General features: G+C 44.6%; 1 protein-coding gene across 3 annotated transcripts; it reads left to right on the top strand.

Annotated features, from left to right (window-relative positions):
* Positions 1–2,475: 2,475 nt before the first annotated feature.
* LOC133141909 (ras-GEF domain-containing family member 1B-A-like) lies at positions 2,476–21,079 on the top strand. 3 transcript variants are annotated; one of them, XM_061262735.1, is made up of 14 exons: positions 2,476–2,765; positions 6,125–6,307; positions 7,043–7,165; positions 7,793–7,930; positions 11,408–11,620; positions 11,849–11,923; positions 12,923–13,018; positions 13,115–13,217; positions 14,631–14,710; positions 16,138–16,233; positions 17,978–18,073; positions 18,340–18,463; positions 18,779–18,851; positions 19,616–21,079. In XM_061262735.1, exons 2-14 carry the CDS (start codon positions 6,131–6,133, stop codon positions 19,638–19,640), a joined length of 1,419 nt encoding a protein of 472 aa, XP_061118719.1. In that variant the 5' UTR covers positions 2,476–2,765; positions 6,125–6,130; the 3' UTR covers positions 19,641–21,079. The 3 variants fall into 3 exon arrangements, with proteins under 3 accessions (XP_061118719.1, XP_061118718.1, XP_061118717.1); XM_061262734.1 differs by having other exon boundaries at positions 6,122–6,307; XM_061262733.1 differs by lacking the exon at positions 2,476–2,765 and adding an exon at positions 5,653–5,786 and having other exon boundaries at positions 6,122–6,307.
* The last annotated feature ends 575 nt before the right edge of the window (positions 21,080–21,654 follow it).

Raw genomic sequence — 21,654 nt, 5'->3', positions numbered from 1 at the left:
CAGAAGTCTATAATGGGGTAAGCTCCTGTTAAAAATCCACATTTTGCCCCAGTGATTGAATGCTTCTTGGCTGCACTGCAATTTGTCTTGTAGGATATGTTAGTTATGTTCCTGTGATGAATGTGTGCACATGTCATGACCACAGATTGATCACGAGACAATGCGTTGTGGGTCAGAGCAGCTCTAGGGCTGTGGCACTGAGAGGGTCACTTATGTGCAGTGTCTGCTCTCTCTCATCCTGTGTAATTGTGATGGGCAATGATGGGCTTCAGCTGCCCAGTGGAATAGCTGATTAATGCTGCCTCACCCGACCGGAGCACTCCATGTGCATGTTTATTTATTTATTTGTTTATTTATAATTAATTACACCTTTGAGTTACTGATTTAACAGAAGAGGGAACATTTTTTTTTGCAAAGCATTATGAACACAATGTCCATGGAGAATGATGAGGAAAATTTTTTGACTATTGGTTCTTTGAGGCCTTTGCACCAAACCTGCGATAGTTAAGAGGATGAAGATTATTGCTGTCTGGGGAGCACAGTCTATTGAACTAGGGGGCAGGGAGAAGACCAGCATGGTGCTTGAGGCCCCGGTGAGTGCTTAACCTCCCCACCCCCAGCTTAAAGAGCTCACACTCCCCACTACCCCCCTACCCCCCTCTGCCACATATCCGAATCCCAAATACCCCATTACATCCCAGCTCAAGGGATCAAAAGTACATAGCTCTGACATTGCTAGCAGAAGGAGTCAAGTCTCTCTTTGGCAATCTTCTAAAAGCCCCATATTCACGTTCAGGGATTAATATTTGTACATCTTTTTTGATCTAGTCCTTCTTGTAATTCCCCTTAATAATGGCATAAAGATACTGAACGTTTGGTGAAATACTTTTGCAGATCTGTCCAGCAGTTACCCTATGTAGCCTCTGCAAAGTATATACCCTAATATATGACCTTCATCTATAATATCCTGTAGAAGTAAGAATATGTACACGCACACTATACTGAACTTTGATCTCTACTTTGGGTGTCATACATTGAAATACTTTGTGTTTTATGAACTTAGTGAGCGGATACATTTTGCAGATGCTATGCAATGAAGATGCTGTGTTATTTTGAAATGTCGGGTCATAGGAGTTGCTAAGCGTGGCTGTGAGCTCATGCTGTGTGGCAATGCCCCTGCTGCTATCTCCAGCTGCTACCTGAAAACGACCTGAGCTGTGTGTTTAACACGTAGGTGTGAATACCTGTTACCATGCTCAAGTGGTCAGGAAGCAATCACGAGGGCAGGTCTTTTCAGTTGTTAAATGTAGGTGTTGATGAATACTTTCTCATTGAATAACAAGAGTGACTTGCTGAGAGGTTAGCCTTTTTTTAGGAAACAATGGTGTGAAGAACTAATGTGTTTGAGTAGCAGCAATTCAAGTGAAGACAAGTCAGCTACTGCATACTCTAAAATAACTCAAATGTTTTGATGTAGTGAGTCATGATTTTCATAAATGTAGCCATAATAGAATAGAATGGTGGGTATAAACTGTAAATGCTAATGTGCAGTACTTTATCCACTGTTCAGAAGAAGATAATGACCTTTGACCAAGTGGAGGCGGCTGTTACCATGCTTTTAAATTTGAATCCTAAACAGGTTTGACTGCTTTACTGGTTTCATGAGATGAATTTGAAAAATGCTGGCCCTAGCATATTTTAGTTGAAAGTTAATATTATCTTAAGATCTTTAAAAGACCAACTACAAACAACATAATTTACAAACAATTAATAATTGGCTGTAAGGATAGATTCAACACAGATTCAGTCAGGTTTGCAGCCTGTCACAAAAATCCACATTCTGTGATGTAAGTATAATCACCTTCCTAATATAGAAGGATGCTACGTGGTAATTTTACTTCAGATAAGAACACTACTACACAGGCTGAAATATAAAAGGCCATGGTTTTATTTAAATGTACAACGTGCAAAGCAATATCTTGCCAAATATCAAACGCCTGTCGGCAATGAATTTGGTCTATATAGCATACCAGGACTGGTGCCAAGACTGTCTGACTGATCCCAACGTGCTGGTCCAGGACAGGGAAACTGGACTGACCCCTGTCCCTTATTTTTTATATCGATATCGAATAAATTCAGGAATTTAAAATAAAATCACATTAGGAAAGCCTTACATGATCAACATTTCTTCGATTGAGTTACCAGATGAAAAATACAGTAATTTTGTATATTTGTAAGCTTCCGTGAACAGTCTGCAATCGCGAATTCAGACCGACTTAATTAGTCGCTTTGCTCGAGCTGGTTTGTGGGAAATGAAGCAATAGGATCGCTCTGGCGTTTCGATTTGTTTGTTCGTCGCTGTGATTGGATACTGCACTTGTAGTTAAATGCCTCTAAGCGTATGAGAACGCTGCGTTTCCCGGCTTTATGACTAATACATTTGAACACTCTTGTTTTTGTGGGACTGTCTCGGCTTATTCAGTGAGCGGACGAAATCGTCTTGTGTGGATATTCTGCAGCGATCCAAGCGCAATTAAACCATCTGCGATACGTATTGTGATAACTATGTGCTGATCTTTGACGGACCATCCAAAGAGAGATAAGTCAGTAGGCAGCTGTGTTTTCCTCCAAAATTCGGTTGTTTAATTGATTAGGTAAAAGACTTGGGTATACGATTCAGATATGTTCCCGAGGATCCTCCCTTGTTTCTGCTGATTTCTGCGTCTCTAAAGGATCCTTAAATCTACAGTCCAGTTCATTTTGTGGTAAGTTATCGAGATTTCCGTTTTTTTAATTTTTTTTATTTGGAATGATGTTGAGAATATAGTCTATTTCACATTCTTATCTAATTTAGAATTGTATATGATGTGCTCACCGCCTTAGTCTTAATCTTAAAATACGGGTTTATTGTTACCCATATTTTTGAATAGCATAACTCATTTATTGTAAGATTTCTTGCGGTGCGGTACAGTGCACGTGTGTGTCAAGCCCAGGATTGTGATTCATAAAGCTTTTGTGTATCGGTCTTGCCACCTTTGGAAGTTAGTAGTGCTACACAAAACATAATCATATTACAATCAATTGAGTGCGCACAGTTCTTATGGAAGAAAGAACATTTTAATTGTAAATTTAAGCTAAAGCTATTTGCGTTTTGACAAAATGCAGTCCGAAACTACAGAACGTTTTAAGTGACAGAATTGGGCAATCTAAACAAACACTAAATTATTTTCACACTTAAAGCATGTGGCTAAAGTAGGCTAAACATTCTTTTCCCAGGTGTTCACATCTGATCTTGGAACATTTAAATATCCTGCTTGTCTTGTTGGCTCCGTTGCGCTACCCGCAATAACAATGACAATGGCTAATTCATAAGAATCTAGTTTTCTCTGATTAATTTGATATTATGTCCAGGTTAGCTTACTTTATGAACATTGGGTTCTCGCCTACTCGCCTATTCAAATCACACAACAGAACATGGTGTTGTGATTTTTTGGGGGTTTTCTCATTGGAGAGTGTTTACTCGGGCGTGAGAATTAGCGCTTCCCTGGTGTCTGAATTTCTACCTTCTGTATTGTGGAGAGGAATGCGCCGCTGAGTAGTGGGGTGACGTGTCTGTTGTTTATGGCTCGGATCAGTTGTGAAATTGGTTATTTCAGTTGGCTTGCTATGTTTGTGGTTTGTTTTTCTTTTAGCTTTTAAAAAAATGCACCCATTAAAACCACGGGATGTATCATGCATCTATCCGGTTAGGGACGCTTCAAGTTGCAGACGGGTGAAGAAATAGTGCGGAGTTGAAGTGGTATAAATCAGGGCCAGTACTTAACACGTTCCCGTGCCCAAGACTCTGACTGACAGGAGCAGATAAAAACTATGGGATTGATCTTTCTATTTTTTGTTTTGTTTTTGCTTCTCTTACTCTCTTGGGTAGTGGTCAGCACGTATTTGGCAGGGAAGCCGACAGTTTAATTTATGCTCTATAAAGTGAATCCCACCCAAGCTAGTAATATAAAAAAATAGATATATTATAGTATACTTTTTTCAGGTGCACAATAAGACGAGCCATACTGAATACATGTTTTTTTCTGGTGTAACTCTGATCAGTTAAGATTTTGTGACACAGTTCTCATTTTGGATTTTACAATATCCCTGCAATATGCTATGCCTTTTGGCGATGGATACAGTGGAAATGTTCCGCTGTATTATGCATTGCATTACTATTTGCCGTGGCCATGGTTATCTGACTGCAACTCAACTTGTCAGCTATTCGTCCAGGATTGACTCGGTTTTCCACATGCTCAGAGAACGTCCCAGGAGTGAAGCTTCCACATCATGTATTGGCTCAAGTTATCTTTTACAAGTCCGTTTGCAGCACTTCCCTTCCCAGCCCATACATACTGTCCATATTATGTCATCCATTACATGTGATATTATGCCATTGCATGTATTAGTCACATTTTCATTATTATATTGTTATCATACGACATGATAAAATCTGATTGTATTGCAGGGATATTAAACTCTCCTTTGTAGGTATGCCTTTAGCGAAGCACACACAGCATTCATTGACTTATAAGTCATTTAAGTGAGACTTTTTGCCAGACAATGGAGGGAAACTACCTTCAGCATGTATTGGACACATTTGTTTATAAATTTGTCATCTGGAGCCAATATGTATAAATTCTAGGTTGTTCTGACGGGAAACATTGTTTTACTAATTTCTAGGATTAAGCACACGCTTGGAAGAAGTATTTCTTTTATTTTTATGAAAAGCTCTGTAGCTGACAAATTGTGCCTATCGGACCTTCTCTTTTATTTGACATCGCAAGCCTATTTATAAACTGCCTTGAAAAGGGCATAATGTGCATTAATTTGAGCGCCTTTGTGCTTCTCGTGTTGATCACGGAACCTTTCACGTCAACAAAGTTTCTCGTGAGGAAAGCCGCTCTCTTGCCGTAGTTTTTCCTCCGCACCGCTGCTCCGGTCGCCACGGCGGTACAGGGGCCCACACGGCGGTAAAGAGGCGGAGGGTGCCAGCGTGACACACGGGCCACCTCTCGTCTTCACGCACATTTCCAGAGGGCGTGTTGTGGAAAGGGAGGGATTAGCACGGCTCGCCCATCTCCCAGCAGCCCGCGCTCCCCGCTCGACCCCGGCCCCGCTGTAATTTGCCAAATGGCTTCCACAATAGGCCGGCGGTGGCCGTGGACTTGCCCCATTGTTCCGGGCCCCCGGGCCCCCCGCTGGGACAGCGAATGCCTCCATTGTGCGCTCCAGCGGCGCGAAGGACCGTATCTGCAGCAGGCGCCGTGCCGGAGGACGGGCCTAATCGCTTAATAACGCACCCGCCAGAAAGGGGCTGGGGAGTTTGGCTCGTGCTGCCATGCGCAAGGTTACCCATCAGCCTGAGAAAGAGGCCTTTTTGCGGGGTAGGAGGGAGGGCGCCCGGGGGTAAATGGTAACGGCAGCTCACACGGAGCGACGCGGTCACCGCTGCCTGTTGTTGTTTGCATGCCGAGGGGGCGAGCCCGGATTTAGTCAGACGTAACCTTTTCATGGGCGGGTGCTCTTGGAGCGCGCTCTGTCCGTCCCGGAGGGCTCGTGGGAGGCTGCGGAGGCATGAGCCGCGGTACGGGATGAGTAACCGCTCGTGGATAGCCCTGTGTTCTGAAGGTCAGAAACGGTCGCCGTTATCACGTCCCCTATGAATGGGTGCATTGTGTCAACTCCCGTGTGAGTGGGCGAAGAGACGGGCAGAATTACTGCGGTTAAACCGCTACACGAGAAGGGTAAGCTAGCACTTCGCAGTAGCCCATGGGATTGTGGTTGAAAGTTTCATTTGGACTGTGCTATTTTATGCATTAAGGTTTTATGAAGCCTTGAGAATTATTATGAAGCTTGTGCGTGATTTTGTAGTTGGTTACACAGGTGATATGGCTCATATTATGCATTATGATCCCATAAACTTCATTGTGCAGTCACAGGAAGCACATGGAATTGTATTTGTCTGGTTCCTTTATTTGTTTAATAGACTGCTGGTCGTAGGACTTGCTTTTCTGTCAGTGGGCTGAGCTGTGTTTTGTTTGCCATACTCAAGCTTGCTTGTTTGTTCATCTTTCTCCAGCAGGAAAACATGCCGCAAACACCACCATTTCCGGTCGCGTTTGGCAGTGCCGGATTTAACAACAATGTTTACCAAACAAAGGAAGACAGTTATGGTGGCCTGTATTACCATGACAACAACCTTGTATCAGGGTCCCTGGAAGCTCTCATTCAGCACTTAGTGCCCAATGTGGATTACTACCCAGATGTAAGTTCATGTCTTTACACCACTTACAGAGTACAGCATGATCATTAAAAGCCGTAATCTTTGATAGTATGGGAAGTAGTGACACACTACACTCAGTGAGCACTGTAATAAGTATGTATTAGACTTATTCTTTAGACTTATTGGTCTTCTGCTGCTGTAGCCTATCCACTTAGAGGTTTGACACATTGTGTGTTCAGAGATGCTTTTCCGCATACCACTGTTGTAATGTTTGGTTATTTGCCTTGCTGTCACCTTCCTGTCAGCTTTTATCAGTCTGGCCCTTCTCCACTGACCTCTTTCATTGACAAGGCATTTTTGCCCACGTAACTGCTGCTCACTGGATGTTGTTTTTTTCCCACACCATTCTCTGCAAACTCTAGAGACTGTTGTGCGTTAAAATCCCAGGAGTAGTTTCTGAGATACTCAAGCCACCCTGACTGGCAGCAATTATTCCGCGGTCAAAGTCACTTAGATCACATTTCTTCCCCATTCTGACATTTGGTGTGAAAAACAGTCTGCATGCTTTTATAAATGTAGTTTCTGCCAAGTGATAGGCTGATTAAATATTTGCATTAACAAGCTGGTGTTCAGGACCACCTAATAAAGTGCTCAGTCAGTGTATATATATGCACTTTTTATACTTTTGTACATAATCACTGCTATGTTATTTGCACTTCTACACCTGTGCTGGCAGATTTGTGGTCATACTCACTGTGTAATTTCACTGTCTCGCAGAGAACGTACATTTTCACCTTCCTGCTCAGCTCCCGCCTCTTCCTGCACCCGTATGAGCTCATGTCCAGAGTGTGCCAGCTGTGCGTGGAGCACCAGAGACTCAGCGACCCTCAGGCAGATAAGGTGCCCAGCTGCCCACCCACTCCTACTCTCTCCTGTCCTGTACTAATCCCCACTGTGTACGGCCCTGTACTGATCCCCACTGTGTACGGCCCTGTACTAAACCCCACTGTGTACTGCCCTGTACTAATCCCCACTGTGTACGGCCCTGTACTAAACCCCACTGTGTACGGCCCTGTACTAATCCCCACTGTGTACGGCCCTGTACTAAACCCCACTGTGTACGGCCCTGTACTAAACCCCACTGTGTACGGCCCTGTACTAATCCCCACTGTGTACGGCCCTGTACTAATCCCCACTGTGTACGGCCCTGTACTAATCCCCACTGTGTACTGCCCGGTACATATACCCACTGTCTACTGCTCAGTACTTATGCCAACTGTCTGTCTATCCTTGACCATTTCAGTCCACTTTCACAGTTCACTGTTCATAGCATATTGATATTCATCAGACTTCATGTGACCACCTCCCCGCTATAAGCAAATACACATATCCAGATACCTAATTGCATTTTGATAGAAATATAAGGAAAAGATATTTTGAAAGTTTTTCCATATACAAAGCCTTCATGGGTGTAAAATGTGTGTGTTTGTGTGTGTATCTGTGTCTGAACCTGTTCTGTCACTCCAGATGAGACTGAGGAACATTGCCCCGAAGATGGTGCAGCTGCTGAGCGAGTGGACGGAGACGTTCCCCTACGACTTCAGGGATGAGCGCATGATGCGCAGTCTGAAGGAGCTCACCCATCGCATCTCCTGCGGAGATGAGGTCAGTTTTCCGCCTGACCTCTGTGCCTCCCAGGTTTCATGTTCCCCAAAGAAAGGCACAACAGACACTCTCTACCATACTCTTCAGTCACTCCTGATCTGGTTTGTGAGAGGCAATTTTTGATAGTCTTGTATGTGTTCAGTCCACAATTGTTCAGTTACACACAACAGGCATTTTAATTAAGCCTGAGTGTTGGTTGCCTGTGAACTGATCCAATGTCCTGAGTTTGACAGTTAAAATGGTTTTGGAAGGGTGACACACAGGGAACCAGGAACCAGAGCTGCCAAAAACTGGAGGCTGGGGAGGGGACTGTTTCCGAGCCACAAAGCTTTTAGAGAGCCTGACTGCATAAAAAGAAAAGCTGTATTGTTCAGGGTTGTAGCAGCTTTAGTCAGCTCTAGTGCCTTTCCTTAGACAGCATTTGAATTGTTCCACTTGTGCTGACGTGTGTGTTATGGGTTTAGCATACCCTTGCTCCACAGGCCTCAGCTGTCAAGTTTCATCTTTTGTGTGTTAAGAAATGTCAGATGTCATGGAGATTTTCACCATCAGATGCGATCCATACTGGCATATCGTGGATCATGGTAGCATCTCTCTTTAGAGGATTGTAGTTGTTTCGCTGCTTTGATCAAATGCACCCCCCAACCCCGCAGACGATGGTGGTTTCTCAGTGCATAGTGACGGAAGGGAAACTACACCCCGATCATTGATAAAGGGGAGTTTAGTGATCATTGAGGCAGAAGGTCAGTGAGCGAAGTCACCCACACATCTGTCCAGATTACCACTTCCATGAAAAGATTAGCTGTGTTTAGATGAGTCATCTGGCATTACATGAACCTGATATTGATTATCCATTGAGGATCAATTTCATCAGTGACCTCTGACCCACACAAGCAGCCTCGGTGACCTCCTCCTGATGTTCAGCCGTGGACCTTTGGCTCCTACATGTATGTGCTTGCATTTGCTGTCCTCTATTTTGAACAGGGAGCCAATGCCAAAGAGTGGGTTCTAGAGGACAGACTATGTCACACAAGTTTTTGAAACGGGTGGGCGGGCTTCGACTTAATTTTGTCTTGTGAGGTTGACATTGCATTGCATAGACTTACGGGAATAAAGTGAACAATGAAGACCTTTTTCACATTCAGCAAAATGCATTTTCGCTGAGAATCAGGGGTGTTGTACCATGACATGCCTAGCCAACCAAAACGAGTTTTCTCATTTCCATCAGTGGGTTCACACTATGTTTACGCATAGATAGACCAGTTGATGGCTTTCGGCTATTTCAAACCAGATAGTTCCATCAGTGAAAATCCAGCCCTGTCCACATGATGATTTGTCAGTTAGGTTTCTGTTTGCTGGTCATAAGGCTGCATTCATAGTTACACAGAGACCAGTGTCATGTCAGTGCACAAGTAGGCCCTAGTTGTTTACTGTACATTGTGAACTACTGGAGTTGTGTACTGCACAGCCTCTGTTTAAATCAGATACTGGCTGGAGAGATGCTCTTTGCACAGTATACGCTTGGTAAAATGCAGTACTTGGAGGACTGGGCCAAGTACAGTGCTTTCCTTTATGTATTGTAATGAAACGGCATAAAGACAATGATGGCTGTTTTCACAAGTGCTTTTCAATATTCGGAACTCATCATGTAAAACCAAATCACTGCAAAGAGGATTACAAATGGTACACACACACAGAAAGGCAAACTCCAGATACAAAGTTGACTACACCTAACTCACAGTTTGTTGTGTTGTTTGTCCATTTTGAAGAGATAAATGCATAATTTGAGTAATTTCTGTGAGTTTATGTACACCTCCAAAGTGGCAGCCATTCCTTGACCTCAGTACTGACTGAAATTAGACAGGACGGTAAAAGCCCTAAATAGAATAAATCCTTCAACGTCTGTTTGTGGTGGATTCCAGACCACATTGTTCCTCTTACCATGGGATTTAAAGGCTGTCATTATGGAAGTGGTGAACTATATGAGGAATAATGTTTTTCAGCTATGGCAGAGACGACCTGTGCCCTAGGCTTGACCTGCGAGGCCTGAGTGCTTCTGTCTCAGTGCAGATATGACCAGTCCCCATCAGCCTCTGTTTACACAGTGGCAGTCCATGTCTCTGCCATGACGTGATGTCACACGACTGAAAATGGTCAGTGGGGGAGGTCACTGGTCTCCCCAGACGAGGTCATCCCACGAGCCCTGCTGTTGACTTTTCCCAGCATGCAGTCTGATGCCAAGGCTGGGCTTGGACGCACAACAGCAGCTGAGCTGTTTAACACTGTATGTCACAACAACTAAGGGGCATGTGGTTTGAAAATGGCAGTTAGTTGTTTTTTCCCCCTGGAATGTTTCTAAATATACACATCCTCTGTTTCTAGCAGACTGTGGTGCTTTTCCAGATGGTGAACTTTAAAGAGGCAATCGGCGATACTCTTTTTCATCTCTAACCCAGCCACACGACCGTCTCAAAAACAAGTAGTACTTCATCATAATAGGATTACCCTATGAACCTGTTCTCAGGATGTTTTCAGGTTCCACAGACAGCACTTAAACCTTTCTGAACGGAATATATCATATCATGTGCTCGGATGTGTGTCCCTTACATACTCCCTAATTATCAGAGCTCTGTGTTTGTATTTTAGCCTGCTGGAACAACTTAACTTGACTTAATCAAGACTCAAAGAAGTGTCTAGACAGTAGCAGATAGGAGGTGAAGTGCTTTGTGCTGAAATGGATTTATGGCGCTGAGGTACTGATAGGGCCCATGTTCGTCTGCCTTGTCCGTGTCCTCACTGTACCTGGCTGATGGATGGGGGACAGTCCAATTTCACAGGTGCCCCAGAATCACACGGACAGCTCTGGAAAATAGCAAGGAGTTTTAGTGCCGGCTTCGCACATCTATCACCGAGAAGCCGGCCTTCTAAATTACCCCGCCTGAACTTCAGATCTAGAGCTTGCTGAATGTACAAGTCTCTCAGATATCTTACAGTATATGTAGTATATTGTATATTTACATTCCTTGGTTTAAGGAATGCAATCATGCAAAGCCACACAGATTTGGTTCTGCAAATGTACAAATGAATGAAGAACATTGATCAGGATAGGGGTGTGAGTATAGGAGAGATAGGGTGTATCTCTATGATACCGTAGGTCTGGAGTTTTCTAAGGCTGTCGGCTCGTGTCCTGTGATTCACCAGCACATTGAGTAATGAAGAGATGGCGTGCACTCTTTGACCCCATTATGACCGGCCATTCCATTAAGCCTCAGTGGAGCTCCTTTACAGTCCGTGGACAATCACCCCTAAAACGCACACACAGCAGTCCAAAGTTCACTGGGTGATTATTTAGTTTTTCTGGTACGTTGTGCCTTTCCCAGGCAGCATATAACAGTAGACCCAAGCCTGGTGTTGAATGTGGTAAACAGCGACGGCCATAAATGTTGACGGTCTTCCTCTTTGTCTGGCTCGGCGCAGATTTTTCGGAAGGCCGTCCAGCAGATGATGCAGGCCCTGATCCGCAAGCTGACCACGCTCAGCCAGTACGAGGAGCTGCTGGCCAAGCTGAACGCCACGGCGTCAGACAGGATGGCCGCACTGAAGACCAAGCCCCTGTCCATCCAGAGGGACATCCTGAGCATCTGCAACGACTCCTTCGCTATGGCCCAGCAGCTCACTCACATAGAGCTGGTGAGTGAGCCATGGACTTCCTGTCCGCTTCCACCAGCGATTTACACCTGGGCTCTCGTTGTGTCACAGCCAACCACTCCCCCAGCAAGCATGGAGTCATTTATTCCTTCTGTTTGTCTGAATAAACATTTTACAGCACATTTCCTTAGGTTTGAGATTCTGGGAAAAATATTGACAAATTGCATCATATGTGGGAGTGAAATTGCATTGTCTGGTTGTGTATTTCAGGAGCGACTAAGTTACATCGGCCCTGAGGAATTCATCCAGGCTTTTGTTCAGAAAGACCCTCTGGATAATGATAAGGTATTGTGGCCTATATGTTTCTGTCAGAACAGACCTTGTCCGCATGCAATCTTTGGTTACATAAGAGTCTGGCTCTCGGCAAGTTCCTGCACAGTTTCGGCTAATGAGTGCTTTGGTCGACTGATCGAGAATGAAAATTCTACTGAAATTAAATCACCCTTACTGCCTCGAGCACTGGAAAAATCTGAGTGCTGTCATTGTCCATAAACATTAAGGAGGTAATGGGCAACTATTTTTTGTGGTATATGGTTTATTTATTCATCTTAAGGCTAAAAAAGGTTAAGCAAAGTTAAACATAACTTGTCTAACCGTAATCACATTCTGGATGACCAGGATTTCCCCTTTGCTTCTAAATCTCCAGTCCTTCCTCCTTCTAAATATAGAGATGGCATTGAAATGGCAGACTGTGGAGCCTAGACACTACAAAGACCTGATAGCTCCAGTTCTGCCCGTTAGTTACATTGAATAGCATATTTGTTAACAATAGCCTGGCAAAAACTCTACACAGACTGGCCAAGGACTCCTTAGATGGTCTTGTGTCAAGCAAATGTTTATAGCTCTGGCTGCTAGGCAACACCAACTCCAGTGATTTGGCGGGAAACACTTCACTACCCCCATGTCTGTTTGTGACCCCTTGGCCGGTCCGCCTCCACTGGCCTGTAATTGGAAGGCGTGACACCGAAAGTAATGACGGACGGCGGAGCCCTTCAAAAGGAAGTCTGACCACTCAAAGTGGGTGGGGCAGCCAGAGGCATGGGAGAAAGGAGTGGAATGCAAGGTAGCTGCTATTGAAACGGGAATGTCCACTTATCCAAGTCTTAATGGCCTGCTCTGTCAATTCAGGGAATGGGAAAATATTTCCAAAGACTGTGCCCAACACTCGTCATCAAAGCTGCACAAATAATAGAATGCAATTGTTGTCTCTTAGCTCTTGATTAAGAAAGAGCTTATTGAAGTATTTTGGGAGTTTCATGACATGGCCATTTGTCTTCCCAACAGAGTTGCTTCAGCGATCGCAAGAAGGCGAGCAGCCTGCAGACGTACGTGGAGTGGTTCAACAGACTCAGCTATCTGGTGGCCACGGAGATCTGCATGGTGAGAGCGCGCTCTGATGTCATTGTTGGTCTCCTTGTCCTCCGACCCTCCGCACTTTGCTCAAAGGGTTAATTGCTCCCCTTTGTCCCCACACAGCCGGTGAAGAAGAAGCAGAGAGCACGGGTCATCGAGTTCTTCATCGACGTGGCGCGGGAATGCTTCAACATTGGAAACTTCAATTCTATGATGGCCATTATTTGTGAGTACCTTCTTTCCTGCGAGAAAAGCTTTGTTTCTACATCTGTCTCTCAGAGGTTGTGCCTCACAGAAAGCTTTTGTTCATGGGGGATCCAGTCTAAGGCAATTTTCTTTTTAGAAAAGGTTTCAGACACAGGCTCAGGATGCCTCTTTTCTGGACACTACATACCAAAATCTCTCCTCTGCAATTAATGATATGTTAATTCAACAATTCAACATTGTTTCCAGCAGTTTTGAATCCCAGATAATGGTGTACAACAGAATAACAAAATAGAGCCTGGAGAGGGCCGGGTAAAGAGAGAGCAAACGTGTGGTGAAATGCTCCTGAGCTGAACTCAGACACGTGTAGCATCATGGGTTGTGGGGACCCTACCCCAGCAGGAGGGAGCAGGCCTGTATGGTGGTTGGGGAGCCAGCTGTCCGTGCGGGAGGGAGGGGGGGTGCCGAGGCGCACTGCGTTGGTGGAGCTGCTCGGTGGAGCTGCTCGGTGCAGGCAGATGGTCGGGGCAGGCTGGGTAGAGGGGTATTGGCAGGCTCTCTGACGGGGGAGAGGGGAGCCAGCTGTCCCAGCCCTGCCTCTCCCTGGAGACCCTGCCCCATGGCAGGGCCTTACACATGCTCTCTCCTGGGAGATGGAGGGGGAAATTAAACTCCGGAGAAAAGAACAAACAAGTCGTGAGAAAGGTTGTGTTTGTTTTACAGCATGCGGCTCTGACATTGTGCGCTGTGAAAGGGGGTCCGGGCTGCCGTGTTGGCCCCGGGGCCATTCGCGAAATTCTGTATCGCTGGCTTTTAATGTTTTTGTAGCTAGCACCTGTTAGCAGTGAAAAATCCTTTGTCAATAAACTGCTGTTCCTCTGGAGATGGGGTTGCCAGGAAAACAACGCCCTGAAAGAAACATTTTGTGTTTGTTGTATGAGCATAATTTGAAGAAGAAATAGAAAACAACATTCAGACCTCATTCAGTCAGATTTATCTTCTCAGATGTCATATCTCTCTGACCCATTTTCACGACAGATGCTACAGAGCGCCTGCAGTATGCCACGCAAACAATACACTGAAAAAACAGACACGGGATCTCTGAGCTACAATAACCGAGTATTTATCTTCTTTGTCTCTCAGTAAATGTATGCCTCTTAAAGGCAGATCTCTGACTCTGCACTGGGGCTGTGGGGAGAGTCTTCTGCAGTAAAGGGCCGGTCTGGACATGGACACAGCCCGTTGCCATATGCTAAACACGATCAGGCCCTAAAGCCATTGTTCCTGTGGAGGCTATGTTGCCGTTTCTGGGACACAGCGGATAGACAGCAGCTGGGTGTTTGTCTGGGTGTTTGTCTGTCTAGCCACAACCATGTCCGTTGCCCATTACATTGCTGTAATCTCTAAACCACTCCTCATTTCTGCCCCTTTCCAGCTGGCATGAACATGAGTCCCGTGTCCCGGCTGAGGAAGACCTGGGGCAAGGTGAAAACGGCCAAGTTTGATATCCTGGAGGTAAGGACGTGTGGTGTGGAGGTTCAGCTCTGTGTGGTGTGGAGGTTCAGCTCCGTGTGGGCTGCACTGCACTGTGTTGTTGTGCTGTGGGTGATGATGACTCATCGAGTCGGTGGATGGAGGCACGTTGGTGCGCTTGTGACGATGAGTGAGTAGGAAGACAAGCACACGAGCATCAGCCCTATTTCGACTCACGTACGCAAGAGTGTGTAGGTTTCTCAGGGCCACTGCTCTTTCAACCACTGACTCAGACCTCTCAGCCTGCATGTGATGCGCTCCAGTTCCACAAGTGTCTCTTATCAAGTGAAGGTAGTAATGCTTGTCAACCCCTGCTAGTATTGTAGATATTGCAGCCTGTGGTGTATATACTAGGCTGTTGTCAGTGTAAGGAGTGGGATGTGTTATTAGGCCGTGTAGGTGTCTTCCGTGGAGGCACCTGCTGCAGGTCAGTCGATGTCCTGGGCATGTCTGAAGGGCAGTGTATTCAGCTTCCCCCCATAGACTCTAAATCATCAGCATGATGCCTCTGTGACCTCCGCCTGCTGTCCCCACAGGGGGGCGCCGTCCTTAAAGAACTCATTTTCAGATGTAAATCGTTCTGCCAGCGCAGAGATGGAGGAGTAGTAGGGTCTAAGGACCAGGTGGGCGGTCAGCAAGGACGGCGTCAGACGCCCCCTCTCCCAGCAGCCAGGCTGCACAGACAGAGGACTCCTGAACTTATCCCCTGCATACAACGGGAGGGGATTATGGGATCAGGCAGCCTGTTACCAGTAAATCAGTGTTAGATGAGGCCTCGGTTCCCCTCCTCCTACCAGGGTTATTGAGGGATTTCTGCGGCCGTGGTGAAGTGCTGTTCTCCCCTGAAACCTCGCTACTTTGGGATGAGAGATGACAGTTACCCCTCCTTTGTATTTTCATTTTTGCTTTATTCAAACAGGCAAAAATCAGAGTGGGTAACAGATAAGGGATCACAGCTCAGGAGGTCATTCTAAGAGCCCTGTGTATACACTAGCACAAATATAAAAGAAGCAAAACAACTGTAAAATCCAGCAATGCGTACATCTACACTCAGAAATAAAGGTACCAAAAGTGCCTAAAAACATACAAATGATTGTCGCAGGGGTGGTACCCTATAGATACATAAAACTCACTAGCAGTATTTAGTTAATTACTACTTTCTTGCTTGGAAAATGTACTCATTTGTACCCAAAGAAAACATTAATGTACTTTCAGGGTACATTTGGGAAATTTGATCCTTGAAGAACAAAAATGTACCTCCACAGTCCTCCTCCTTTTGTTCTGAGAGTGTACCAACCAGTTACTCTCCTGCAGTATATGTGTGAGATCTGTTAAACATCATAATGATTCACAGGAGAGTCCTCCACTTATTCTCTTCATAATATTCGGCTTCTCCCTCAATCTTGCAGCACCAAATGGACCCTTCCAGCAATTTCTACAACTACCGCACTGCGCTGCGTGGAGCCACACAGCGAGCCATAACGGCTAACAGCACCAGAGAGAAGGTACGTTATACAGACAGTGCGAGCCTTTCTGGGCTGTTAAACCTAACAACTAAACCCATTAGTTCAGAAATCTGATTGGCATAATCCACAATACACATATTTGTGGAATCGTTTTAAGCGTTTTATTAAAGTTTGATTTCTGCAAACAGACAATCGTTGCACTTTTTGTGTGTGCAAAGTTGGGATGTATGCTATAATTACAGAATACAGTTCCCATGAAATTCACAAAATGTAGGGAAAAGATGAGTAAACACATTATTTTCCATCCATAAAATTGAAACCATATACCAGTTGGTTATTATGTAATGTGAAAGTGAGTGTCAGATGACTTCCTGGATATAATGTAAAAAAAATTGGGGGGATTCAAACCACTTCCATCAGTTTTGGCAAATAAGCCTTTCAAAGCCATTTAGCAATAACAATAAATAACCTTGGCACCTTTAATATCAGTGTTATGTAATTCTGTGTACAGTCACTGAGAAATTGAGAAAAGGACCGTCCAATGATTTGATGTAAAAAAGAAAAAAGAAAAAACTTAATTTCCTCTTTTTAAATGTGTACTGTTCCCTTCTGGAAAAATATGGCAAGTGGCCATTTCACATTTTGTACTGCGGTCTCCCACCCACGGAGAGCCATCTTGAAGCTGCAGTACAGTACTCAGCCATTATTATGATACCAGTACAAAGTTGTACTGTGACTGAAGTTGATACTTTTCAGCTAGACTTTTGGAAGTGTGCACTGCAGATGCTGTTTTGGAGAGTGAATTTGCCTATGTGTTGTTGGCCCTGTAGGGGTAGTTGTGCGCATCTTGACAGAGGTCAGAATTCTCCCAGGCAAACTCAGCAGAATTCCTGGACAGCATGATCTTTCCAAGAAGAGCAGTTTTTCCCCCTCTTCCCGGCAGCAGTTACATTTATATAACATGCTTTCCTTTAACTCTAATTAGGTTATATCAGTCATTGTAAGAGCCCCAAGATGAAAATCGTTCTGTACATGAGCATTAACTGAATCAAGATAAGGCACTTCTGACCATGAATGGACCGATAAGCTTTGTGCTAGTTGAGCTGTATGCCACTGACCCAAAATAAGCATGGAATCTCCTGACTCGGTCTGTAGACCACCCAAAATGTTGCTCAAGTCTTATTGAGAAGAAGGTTTTATTCTGATCTTACCACTGGGACAGAAGGGAAAAGTGAGTGGGAAACAGAAATCTTCCAAACCCAAAGTAGCCAGCACCCTTTTGGTGAGAGGACGCTGCAGAATCAAAAGGACGAGGGGACCAAGTGGTCTGTCTCTCTGTGCGTAAATCACTTCCCCTGCGCTGCCGTGTGTGCAGAGGGGGAGGGGGGGTCCCGTGATTAGGCTGTAGACTCTGTTTGCTTTACCCCCTGTTACTGGAGAACCAGGAGGCATGTCAACATCTGCACTCCACATTTTGTATGTCTCAGTTTGCAGCTCTTTCCTGCAAGCGACTGGTGCAGTGGGTATGGGTATTACACCTGCAGTCTGTCATTGGACTGTCATAAACACCCCCTCCTCCCTAAGGCCTGTTTTATGTGCTGGATAAAGATGGATTTACTATTCCACACTCCCCCAGCACATTATTCGGTTAAACTGAAGCTATTCTCATTTTGGGTGCTGACTTTCTTTGTGACATGAATATTAACTGGAATATTCCGACAGGCTACCTTGTTTTTTACGATTATGCCATTGGCTCTAAAAATGGTTTTACCTTTTTTTGCAGATTGTCATCCCATTCTTCAGCTTGTTGATCAAGGATATTTACTTCCTCAATGAAGGATGTGCCAATCGGCTACCGAACGGACTTGTTAATTTTGAAGTAAGTCATTTGTGCAACATTTTGCACATCTTATACACAGCTTGCAACATTTTAATGAGTAACTGTTTGAAATTACACTTCTGAGAATACTGCAGATATTTCCAGTCTGTTTTAATTATAAAAATGAGGAAGTGTGACACACATTCAGGTCAGCTGTTTTCCTCACAAGTGCAACAGCCCTGCCTCTCATATGGAAGTAGAAGTTTTCATTCCAGTACACTTCCGCACTAAACTGGATTTCCAAACATTTTCCTTTTCTGTTGTAGAAATTCTGGGAACTGGCCAAGCAGGTAGGCGACTTCATGGCCTGGAAGCAGGTGGAGTGCCCCTTCGAGAGGGACCGCAAGGTCCTGCAGTATCTCCTCACTGCACCCGTCTTCAGCGAGGATGGTATGCCTCTTTAAACCAGTCACTGTCCCCTTCCGCCCCGTTATGAAATCTGATGATTGATTGAATTTATCAGTGTTATTAATTAACTAACCATGATACCTTACAAGCCCTTATCCATATGGCTACAGCAGTACAGTCCCTGTCCTTTCAGCCTAGGGTGAGATAAAATCCCTGTGAAATGTCACTGATCTTTTTCCTTCTTATTTGAGCATATTGTAAAGGTTTTTTTCAGCAGTGCTCCTTGCTCATAGATATAACACTGCAGTGAATGGACCAGGGTGCGGTGGTGACATATGTTGTCCTCTCCTCCCACAGCCCTGTTCCTGGCCTCCTACGAGAGCGAGGGACCAGAGAACAATATGGAGAAGGACAGCTGGAAGTCTCTGAGGTTAATACCCTTCATTTATCAAACATGTCAAACGTGGTCCCATCAGCCACAGAAATCTAGTCTTATTAAGCCCTGGACAAGACTTAATTCTGACCCGTCAATATGCCCTCATCCCTGTCTAACATGCACAAAATTGTCAACAGTCAGCAGAATGACCATTTCATTTGAGTTAACGGGGATGCAGAATGACCATTTCATGGAGTTACCCAGTCAGATGAATGGCAAATGGTAAATGCCTGCATTTATATAGCGCTCTCCTTGTCTCAGCACTGCCTGACCGGGAGGGAGACCTTTTGGCTCTGAACACAGTTTTTATCCTGATCCAACACAACGTGTCAGATTTTCATCTTGTCTTTTCCTGCGGCAGTTTTTGAATTTGAGTTTGTGCTGAGTCAGTACGAGGGGTTGAATGGGCACGGCTCTGAATGTTTCAGCAGAAGGAAACGGGCCTCTGCCTTTGAGGAAGGACCGAGCACAGACAGGGACGAGTGCAGTGAAACCTGTAGCCTCCCTCTGCGGCTGTCTGAGTGTTCACAGGGCTCGCTGAGTGTCTCGCTCGCCTCCTGTGCGGTGCATCTGAGTGTTCACAGGGTTCAATGAGTGTCTCGCTCACCTCCTGTGTGTGGCCAAATTTATGGCTGCCTTTCACCGACCCTGAAAGGATTCTTAATGGAGCTTTCTGATTTATTACATCTCCTGTACACCAACTGTGTAAGAAAAAAAAAAGAATATGCTGATTCATGGTTTCTATTTCTTTTTTCCAGGTCTACTCTACTAAGTAGAGTATAAACGGTGAAGACGTCCTCGGGAGATGAGTCGCGTGGCTCACTGTGTCTGAGAAGTGAATGGTATCCCAGTGTTGAGGGACAGACAATCCAACCTGCTGAAGATGCTCTTGGCTGCTCTACCTGGACGTTTCAGGACAGATCGTTCATCTCTTTGTGACCTTTTCTATCTCTCTGATTGACGAGGAGAAGAGTGGAGAAGGTACTGCCCCTGCTTTGTGCACCTATCAGAGGAACAGACAGTCTGCCTGACGAAGCCAAGGCTGCTCAATACAGCATCAGGGGACCCTGGTACAGATGGTTTCCTTTACTTTTTGGAAGTGTGTCTTCTCTCCATGGAGTGGGCTGCTGGTTGGCTCACTCCTGACGGACATTTGGGAAGCATCTTTCAGCACTGTGCATGCTTTGGACAGGCACTATTGCATTGATGGTGTTCCGGGGAATTACATTGTCTCGTTCAAAAGCTAATATTTGTAGATATATCATGTACATCAAAACATTTTTTTCTACGTGTAAATACCTGTGTTATTCTAACCTGATATGGTCAGTCACCTTTTCGAATGAGATTTAGAAACATGTTAAATGCACATTTACCAGTGGTTGATGTCATTTTATTTTGTGCTACACAAAGCCTTGTAATACACTAAAACCTTAATGCTGACCTCCCATCCTCTATCATCTCTGAGGTATTAACATTTCACGTTAATGGACTACTGTGGGCCCCAGTTTCAGATGAAACACAAAGTTTCAGTTTGCTATGTGTGTAAGGGCTCATGGAATTGCTCCGGAACTCAACCTAACCTACCCCACCCTGACCTCTCTCCCTGAGCATAACTGCAACCAAAGGTTAAGTGGGATTAAGTTAAGTGGATTATGAGTGTGTAGAATGAGTAAAGCAAGTTGGGGTGTATGTTTGTGTGCATGTGTGTAGATAATATTATTGAATATAAGTAAAGGAGGGTTGAGAGTCCATACCCAGTGCTTTGTTACATATTGTTACCATGGCAACCCAGGATCTGAAGAATTAGGAAATGCTAGAAGGATTTTGTTTTGATATCTGTGATGGTTATTTATGCGTTTCCTTTTCTGGCAGGTATGATTTGTGCTGTCATGTGTTTTAGGTATTATTTACCTTTTTATTCCATTCCTATTTAATTCTGTACTAGGTACATAACATTTTTTGGTAGTTTCAGTTTTTTCCCCTAACATTCATTCTTATACATGTTTGTACAAGAAAAGCTCTTTTTCAGGGTACGTGAAATGAAGTTGAATTTGTTCAGATGTCTGATTTAGCTCGTCTCTGCATCTTCTTAAGCAAAGCTAATGACATTAAGGTTTGTTGTGTAAAGAGTTGCATTTAATGTGTCCTGGTGGATTCGATGAACTGAAGCAGTTATGTCAAAAGAACCACTAATAAAAGAAAATGGATGGCGCCTAATGAAATGGTTTGTTGGATTCATTTCTGGAAGTTGTTGGCTTGCAGCCTGTGTGTCCTCTTGTTTGTGTGAAGAGCTCTGTGAGAATATGGTGCCGTGCAGATGAGTTGTTCTGTGTCACAGTAAACGGAGCTCTGTGGCAGAGGCCCGGACAGAAGCCCACACCCCCAGGCCTGTGCACTCTCTCTGGGGAGAGAGAGAGAGGTCAGTGGGGCGCTCAACCTGGAGCTGCAGATACAGCTGCTCTCACGCTCCAAAGGAACCACAATAAACCAAAGAGAAATGAGGCAAGAATGAACAAACCATTTCATTATATTGCAAAGGAACATCTGAACCTTTTTTACCGTGCAGCATATCCCTGGAGAAATGCATATAATACCATAACCACAATATACAGTATATGCCCAGTCCGTTTTATATACATTTACCAGACTGACATTCACAATAATAATCATCATTTTTGTACCGTTCACATTGCTATCATAGCATAAAGAAGCAGCATTTCCCCACAGAGGGCTAAATATTCAAGTTAGTCATTAGGATAGAACATGGCCCTTTGGCCTGGTACTATAATGCCATAGG

Source organism: Conger conger, chromosome 12 (genome assembly GCF_963514075.1).
Source record: "Conger conger chromosome 12, fConCon1.1, whole genome shotgun sequence".
Classification (NCBI taxonomy): Eukaryota; Metazoa; Chordata; class Actinopteri; order Anguilliformes; family Congridae; genus Conger; species Conger conger.
Note: the sequence above shows the minus strand (reverse complement) of the source record. Positions and strands in the feature narration are given on the sequence as shown.